This window comes from Mandrillus leucophaeus, unplaced genomic scaffold (assembly GCF_000951045.1).
Source record: "Mandrillus leucophaeus isolate KB7577 unplaced genomic scaffold, Mleu.le_1.0 Scaffold74, whole genome shotgun sequence".
In the NCBI taxonomy this organism is placed as follows: Eukaryota; Metazoa; Chordata; class Mammalia; order Primates; family Cercopithecidae; genus Mandrillus; species Mandrillus leucophaeus.
In genome coordinates this window covers 2,582,719-2,591,369 of record NW_012108030.1, presented here as the reverse complement: position 1 = coordinate 2,591,369, position 8,651 = coordinate 2,582,719, and the positions used below count along the sequence as shown (strand labels likewise).

Genomic DNA, 8,651 nt, shown 5'->3' with positions numbered 1-8,651 from the left:
GGTGGGGGGCGGGACGTCTACATTCCCCCAACTCCAGTTGCCGCCGTGTGCGAGGCCGGGTCGGGGTCCTAGCTGGCAGCCCCGGGCCTGTTCCGCAGAAGGGGAAACTGAGGCTGTCTTTGGAACCTCGGCCGCTTTAATACCTGAGTCATCGCCTCCAGTCCCCCGCCCCCAGCATGACATGTCTCTGTTCTCAAGTGTCAGAATCGGGGGCCAGAAAGAGGGGTCGTGACTGGAAGAGGCGGAGGGGTGGCGAAGGACATATTTGAGAACCATCGATTTACTTGGACGCTTTTATTTTCTATTACTAAATAATTTCCTTTCTTTATCATATTGACTCCTGGTGAGTTATATTGTACCCATTATACAGAGAGGGGGAGGCTGAGACTGGACAGAATTGGTGACTGCAGGGGGACCTGTGGAGAAGAACACTCCGGAGACCAACTGCGTGCTGGGTCCTTTAACCTTTTCAATCCCACAGGAGTCCCCCTAAGGAAAGCGTCAGTCCCTGTGGCATAGATGGGGAAGCAGGTTGGTAGTATCAACAACTGGGACGCAGAAATTGATGTCTTTAGGGACCTGCTACAAGTTCTTCCCAGACCCCCTCCTTTAGAATGGCAGAAAACAGTCTGGACTTGAATCCCAGACCTCCCTCTTATACTGTGTGGCCTTGAGTGCCTTACTTTGACCCTTCCTGTCTCAGTTTCCGCATCAGAGAAATGGACATGCTGATCGCCCCTATGCCATCGGTTGTTGAGATTATTCTAGGCCGGGGGCAGTGGCTTAGGCCTGTAATCCCTGCACTTTGGGAGGTGGAGGCGAAAGAATCGCTTGAGCCCTGGAGTTGGAGACCAGCTTGGGCAACACAGCGAGACTTCGTCTCTACAAAAAGTAAAAGAGTTAGCCGGGCGTGGTGGCGCACCCCTGTCGTCCCAGCTACTCGGGAGGCTGAGCGGGGAGGATCTCTGGAGCCCAGAAAGTCAAGGCTGCAGTGAGCCATGATCATGTCACTGCACTCCAAGCTGGGCAACAGAGACAGTCTCTCTCTCTCTCTCTCTCTCTCAAATCATGTTATGATCTCAAAGAGCTGTTGTAAGAGGAGAAAATACCCCACACATAGTAGGTACTCTTATCACCATGTAGTCTTTATTTCACTCCCAAGACTGAAGCTCAGGACAGAATACCATTGTTCTCTTCTTTGGTTCTCTTACCGTCTACGGATTTGTTGTTCCGTTCCCGCAGGTGGGAAACTGAGGCTCAGGGAGATTAATGATGAAGCACTGGGCTGGGGAACTTTCTGAAAGTCGTTTTATTAATTTCACTGGCCGCAGTTCACAGCAGGGAAAGCTGAGGCCCATGAAGCTCCAGCGGGGTTTGAATCCCGGGAACGCTCAGCCTTCTCCGCTGCGGGCCCTCGACCTTTGCCCGCCATAAGGGGGAGGAGCCCTTGGCGCCGCCGCCGCCGCTGCCGCCCACCTGGCAACAGGCTCAACCCCCGCCTTCCCCTGGCCCCCGTCAGAGGCCCTGAAGCTCCAGACCCGCCCCGTCCCCAGCCGGGCAGGTGCTGGGTGACATCAGAGCTGGGCTCCCGCCCCGTGACGCGACGGGGCCCCGCCCTGCGCTGGACCGCGGAGGTCGCCGCACCTGAAGAGGACCGGGATTCCCGTGCCCTCTCCCCATCTCCCCGCTCCGGTCGGCGCCCCCAGGTAGCCCCGAGGATCTGCGAGTTGAGGGGGCGGTGACACAGGCGCTTGGGTCCAGGGGAATGGGTATTGGGCCCTCGGACTCCTGGATCCGAGGAGGGGCCTTGGGGGCCGGTTGTCCCGGGTCTGAGGAAGGACTGCGCTGCGATCCCGAACTCGTGGGTCTTGGAGGAGGAAAGGACTCGGGTCAGGACTGTAGTTCTGGGGTCTTAGGGGAGGAGGCGGCTGCAAGCCCGGATTCCTGGGTCTGTAGGAGCAGGGGCTGGGGGCCTGAACTCCTGGGTCTGAGACAGGAGGGCATTGAGTACTGGGACTCCGGAATCCTAGCGCTAGAAGCCAGGGTCAGACGGCTGGATGCCAAGGGCCCCAACCTCTGCCCCAGGGCGGATCCCTGGCTGCTTTTCTTTTTCAAGCCCAGCAGTCTTGGCCCCTCCCAGGGCAGGTGCTTTCACCTGCCCAGGTGACAGTAATTAGCCCTGGCAGAGTATTCCTGCTGGGTGAGGAAGGGTAGAGCAGCCAGAGAGGCTGGGCCACTTGGAGCCAAGGCCTGCAGGCCCTGCCCGCCCCATCAGGGCTGTGATCGGTCTCCAGAACTCAGCATCCTCACCTCTAGTCCGGCTGCAGTGAGGTGAGGGGGCCTGCACTTCCCCAGCCATAGGAGGAGGGGGCTGGGGGCTCAGACTCCTGGGTCCTGGGAGAGGAGGAGGCTGGGAGCCTGGACTCCTCAGCCCCCGGAAGGAAAAGGCTGGGGGCTTGGACTCTTGGCTCCAGGGAGGAGAGGCATAGGGCATAGGGTGATTGCAAAAACTCCCAAACCCTTCCTGGTCAAAGGCCACAGGGCTGGAGAGGAAGTGGATGGGGTGGGGTGGGGTGGGGTGGGGGGGGTGGGGGTGAGGGTAAAGTGCCAGGGATGGAGTTTGGGTCTGGTGTATCCAGGTCACACTGGAGGCCTGGGGTGAGCCTTGACGATTTGGGGGTCACGGGGTGGAGAAACTCCCTGCTGCATTCAGAGTGCAGGGGTCCAGCGTTTGAGGCCTGAGCGCCTCAGGGCCAAGAGTCACTGGAAGCTGGAGCTGCTGGGCTCAGGGAAAAGAGGAGAGGGTCTGGGAGGAAGTGGGTCCTCTGAGCGGACCTGAGATTCCCGTGGGAGAGGCTTGAGGGAAAGGCAGGAGTCTGTTGGGACCAGATCCAGGGATGCCTCCAGGGCAGCTGGGCGTTTAGGACTTTTCCAGGGGTATGTGGGAGCCAGGTGGGGATGGCAGGTGAATATAGGTCTGCTGGGCAGAGGTGAAGTCCTGCTGTTGGGGAGACAGAAATCTTCTACTGTTTCTGTGATTGATGTGCTGGGGCAGTGATGGGGACATTTGAGGCAGTGGATGAGAGTAGGGGCCGGGTGTGGTGGCTCATGCCTGTAATCCCAACACTGTGGAGGCCAAGGCAGGAGGATCACTTGAGCCCAGGAATTAGAGATCAGCCTGGGTAACATAGTGAGACCCTGTCTCTACCAGAAAAAAAAAAAAAAATGCTGGGCCTGGTTTTGCGCGCGTGTGGTCCCAGCTACTCAAGAGGCTGAAGTGGGAGGATCACTTGAGCATAGGAGTTGAGGCTGCAGTGAGCTGTGATTGTGCCACTGCACTCCAACTCTGGCCTGGGCAATAGAGTGAGACCTGTCTCTAAGAAAAAAAAAAAAAAAAGAGAGAGAGAGAGAGAGAGAAGGGGCAGATTTCTTTAGCAGGATAGGGAGAATATTTTTCCTGCCTGGTGCTTGGACCACCTTGGAATTGCCACTACTGTCCATGACCCCCTGGATGGCGGGAGGGACCCAGCACTTTCTAGTTCCCCCAGTACCTGGTTGCCTCTGTGATAGCTGGAGCTGGATCTACCCCTAAGCCAGGAGCTCCCCCAGGCAGGGCTCCCAGTGGACTCTTCTCTGGGTCCTCAGACCCACTCAGGGCAGAGTCTCGTACTTGAAAGTCCTCAGAGAGTTGAATGAATGGGGCCAGTTTCCCCATTTTACGGAGAAGGAGCCAGATTCCCACAGAAGGAAGGAATTGTTCACTGAAGCAGTGAGATTCGAGTCTATTCGGCAGGCATGAGGTAGGCATGACCAGAGGTGATCATGGAATCTGAATGACAAAAAATCAGGTCAATTCCCTCCCTGGGCTCACATCTTAGAGTAAAAGCAAGGTCGCACCTTTTGTTCCCTCTTTTATATTCCCTCCCACCCTCTGCCCCTCGATCATTTGGCTCTAGCCACGCTGCCCACCTCCCAGTGCCATAGCCACACAGGTGCATTGCAGCCCCAGGGCCTTTGCACTGCTAGCCCCAGGACCTTTCCACTGCTGTCTGGAATGATTTTTTTTCTCCCAACAACCCCTTGGCTCACTCCTGTCATCTCCCTTAGGTCTTAATTTAAATGTCACGCCAGACAGGCCCTCCCTGGCCCCCCTAATGAAAACTTCAACATTCTCAACCCTAACATCCCCTGTTCCCTGGTTTATTTCTCCCCTTGGCATTTATTTACTTGGCATTTATTTACCATTTAACATACTATATGACTGGGCACGGTGGCTCATGCCTGTAATCCCAGCAATTTGGGAGGCCCAGGCGGGCGGATCACCTGAGGTTGGGAGTTCGAGACCAGCCTGGCCAACATGGTGAAACCCCATCTCTACTAAAAATACAAAAATTAGCCAGGCACAGTGGCATGCACCTGTAATCCCAGCTACTTGGGAGGTTGAGGCAGGAGAATCGCTTGAACCTGGGAGGCGGAGGTTGCACTGAGCCAAGATCAAGCCACTGCACTCCAGCCTGGGCGACAGAGCGAGACTCTGTCTCAAAAAAACGAAAACAAACAAAGAATCCCCCAAAGACCACCAAACATACTATATTTGGTTTTTGTAAAAAAAAAAAACAAAAAAGAGAGAATTTTTAAAAAACAAAAACCATACTATCTAATTTATATTTTTAATCTTTTTATCTGTCTCCTGGGATTAGAGCAGCTGTGTCCAATAGCAATATAATACAGGCCAGACGTGTAATGTAACATTTTCTAGTAGCCACATTTAATGATAAAAGTAAAAAAGGAACGGGTAACATTAATTTAATGATATATTTTATTTAACCCAGTAGATTGAAAATATTATTTCAACATGTCATTAAATATTTAAAATCTCAGCGAACTATCTTTTTGTTGTACTAAGTCTTGAAAATCTGCTGTGTGTCTTACACTTAAAACACCAGATGGGGCTATTTATATTTAAATTTTAAGATGGGGCTCGGTGGCTCACACCTGTAATCCCAGGACTTTGGGGAGCCAAGGCAGGAGGATCACTTGAGCCCAGGAGTTTGAGATCATCCTGGGCAACAAAGACGACCTTGTCTCTACAAAATAAATTTAAAAATTAGTAGGCATGGTGGCATGCCTGTTAATACATTTATTTATTTATTTATTTATTTATATTTTGAGACAGAGTCTTGCTCTGTCACCCAGGCTGGAGTGCGGTGGCGCCATCTCGGTTCACTGCAAGCTCCGCCTCCCGGGTTCACACCATTCTCCTGCCTCAGCCTCCTGAGTAGCTGGGACTACAGGCACCCGCCACCACACCCGACTAATTTTTTGTGTTTTTAGTAGAGACGGGGTTTCACCGTGTTAGCCAGGATGGTTTCGATCTCCTGACCTCGTGATCTGCCCACCTTGGCCTCCCAAAATGCTGGGATTACAGGCATGAGCCACCGCACCCGACCATATTTATTTTTTAATTAATAAATTTCAGACATGAATCACCTGAGGCCGGGAAGTTGAGGATGTGGTGAGCCATGATTGCACCACTGCACTCCAGCCTGAGCAACAGAGCGAGACTCCATCTCAAAATAAAATGATATAGATTTAATTTAAATGAATGAAATTGAAAATGTGTTTCCTCAGTGACACAGGCCACATTTCTAGTGCCCAGTAGGCACAGGTGGTGGTGGCTCCCGCACTGGACAGCCCAGGGCTAGAAAGTAAACTTTTGGAGGCAGCCGTCTTCTTCCAACTTGTCCAGTGCTCCATTGTCAATGCCCAGAACTGAGCCTGGCCGGGCATGGTGGCTCACGCCTATAATCCCAGCACTTTGGGAGAGTCAAGAGGGTAGATCACTTGAGGTCAGGAGTTCAAGACCTGCCTGGACAACATAATGAGACCCTCATTTCTACAAAAATTGAAAATAATTAGCCGGGACTGGGTATGGTGGCTCATGCCCATAATCCCAGCACTTTGGGAGGCCGAGGCGGGCAGATCACCTGAGGTCAGGAGTTCAAGACCAGCCTGGCCAACATGGTGAAACCCCGTCTCTACTATAAATACAAAAATTAGCCGGGCGTGGTGGCAGGCACCTGTAATCCCAGCTACTCAGGAGGCTGAGGCAGGAGAATCACTTGAACCCTGGATGCCGAGGTTGCAGTGAGCTGAGATCGTGCCATTGTACTCCAGCCTGGGCAATAAGCAAGACTCTGCCTCATAAAAAAGAGAACTGACTCTCAGGGCCTGGTTCACAGCCCAGCTTATTAAAGAATGAATGAGTGCCTAGAGAGGTGAATGAATGAAATGAGTAAGCCAGGTCTGTTAACCCAGAAGGGTGGCAAGAGATCTGATAAAGGAAGGCAGAGGGGCTGCCTGGGGAATTTGGGGTAGGGAAGGGAGGCACTGGGGATGGAGCCTCATCTGACCTCCACCCTCTTTCTCTGCCCCCTGCAGACCATGGCAGCTGTGACCATGTCGGTGCCTGGGCGGAAGGCGCCCCCCAGGCCAGGCCCAGTGCCCGAGGCTGCCCAGCCATTCCTGTTCACGCCCCGCGGGCCCAGCGCAGGTGGCGGGCCTGGCTCGGGCACCTCCCCGCAGGTGGAGTGGACGGCCCGGCGTCTCGTGTGGGTGCCTTCGGAGCTTCACGGGTTCGAAGCCGCGGCGCTGCGGGACGAAGGTGAGGAGGAGGCGGAGGTGGAGCTGGCGGAGAGCGGGAGGCGGCTGCGGCTGCCCCGGGACCAGATTCAGCGCATGAACCCGCCCAAGTTCAGCAAGGCCGAGGACATGGCCGAGCTGACCTGCCTCAACGAGGCCTCGGTCCTGCACAACCTCCGGGAGCGGTACTACTCGGGCCTCATCTACGTGAGTGGCCTCCTGCTGGGGGGCGGGGGACGGGGGCGCGGGGTTGCTGCCGGGTGGGGAGCCGGGTCCACACCCCAACCTGCATTAACTCGAGGCTGTGTATCATCTGTATCCCATGTCCCGTGACTATTCCTACACTTACTTGGTTGCCAAATTATGAATTAATTGTTGGATTCCTAGGACAGCCTCAGAACCTACTGGGGACATCGCATGATATATATGGTAGATAAACTGTATTATTTTCCTAAAGTATAAAACGTTCCAATTTCTCAGATATAACTCATCCCGAGTTTTAAGGAACAGAAACAGATCTGTGACAATCATTAATGTGAATCACTGAGTATAGAAATGTGTTGCTTGAGGTTCAAGAGCAGCCTGGGCAACAAAACGAAACCCTGTCTCTTTTTTTTTTTTTTTTTGAGACAGAGTCTCACTCTGTCACCCAGGCTGGAGTACAGTGGCCGGATCTCAGCTCACTGCAAGCTCCGTCTCCCAGGTTTATGCCATTCTCCTGCCTCAGCCTCCCGAGTAGCTGGGACTACAGGTGCCTGCCACCTCGCCCGGCTAGTTTTTTGTATTTTTAGTAGAGACGGGGTTTTACCGTGTTAGCCAGGATGGTCTCGATCTCCTGACCTCGTGATCCGCCCGTCTCAGCCTCCCAAAGTGCTGGGATTACAGGCTTGAGCCACCGCGCCCGGCCTTGAAACACTGTCTCTTAAAAAAAGATAAATTAGCCAGGTGTGGTGGTGGCCCATGCCTTTAGTCCTAGCTTCCAGGGAGGCTGAGGCAGGAGGATCACCAAGGCTGCAGTGAGCTGTGATGGTACCACTGCACTCCAGCCTGGGTGACAGCATAAGACCCCATCTCAAAAACAGACAAAAAGCAAAAAAGTATATGCTAGGCTCTGTGCTAAATGCCTATCTTTTAATTCATTCAATCTCATCATAGGAAAAGTAGAGTCTATTATTGTTCCCATTTTACATAAGAGGCAAATCAGGCCCAGAGAGAGTTAATAACAATAAAAATGAACATTTATTAAACATTTACCAAGCCTTCTTCCAAGCTTTCTAAAATACATTGCCTCTACATTTTTGGAATTAGAAAGCATCTGATCCTCATTTTACAGGTAAGAAAACTGAGGCACGGAGAAGCCAAGTTCACACAATTAGACCTGGCAGATTCAGGTGGTCCCAGGCATTCTCACTTTGCTGTGGTGCCTCTTAAGATTGAGATGGGGCTGGGAAGGGTGGTTTATACCTGTAATCCCAGCACTTTGAGAGGCTGAGGTGGGTGGGTTGCTTGAGCCCAGGAGTTCGAGACCATCCTGGGCATGGCCATCCCTGAAAAAAAAAAAAAAAATTAGCTGGGCATGGTGGCACACTCTTGTAGTCCCAGCTACTTGGGAGGCTGAGGTGGGAGAATCACCTGAGCCCTGCAGGTTGAGGCTGCAGTAAGCTGTGATAGTGCCACTGTACTCCAGCCTGGGTAACAGATCAAGACCCTGTCTCAAACAAAACAAAACAGTACAAAAACCCATTGAGAAGGGATTGATGATAGCTAGGTTGACTATGGTAGTCTTCCCACATCTGTGCTAAGCGTTGGATGTTCATTGCATTTTTAAAACTCTTTAGAGCAAACAGATGGGGTAGGGCAGTGGTTCTTAACCCCACCTGCATGGTAGAGTCATTTGGGGAATTCTTAGAAAATACCAGTGCCTGAGCCCCACCCCAGAACTTTAAATTAAGCTCTCTGGGGCTGTGACATGAGCAATGGTATTTTTTTTTTTTTTTTTTTTTTTTGAG

At 52.6% G+C, this 8,651-nt stretch overlaps 1 protein-coding gene across 1 annotated transcript in view; it reads left to right on the top strand.

Annotated features, from left to right (window-relative positions):
* Window positions 1-8,651, top strand: part of MYH14 (myosin, heavy chain 14, non-muscle) — a 145,176-nt gene that overhangs the window by 23,662 nt on the left and 112,863 nt on the right. Inside the window, exon 2 of the mRNA XM_011966061.1 lies at window positions 6,442-6,849. Coding sequence (XP_011821451.1) covers window positions 6,442-6,849 — 408 coding nt within the window. The remainder of the gene's footprint in view (window positions 1-6,441; window positions 6,850-8,651) is intronic.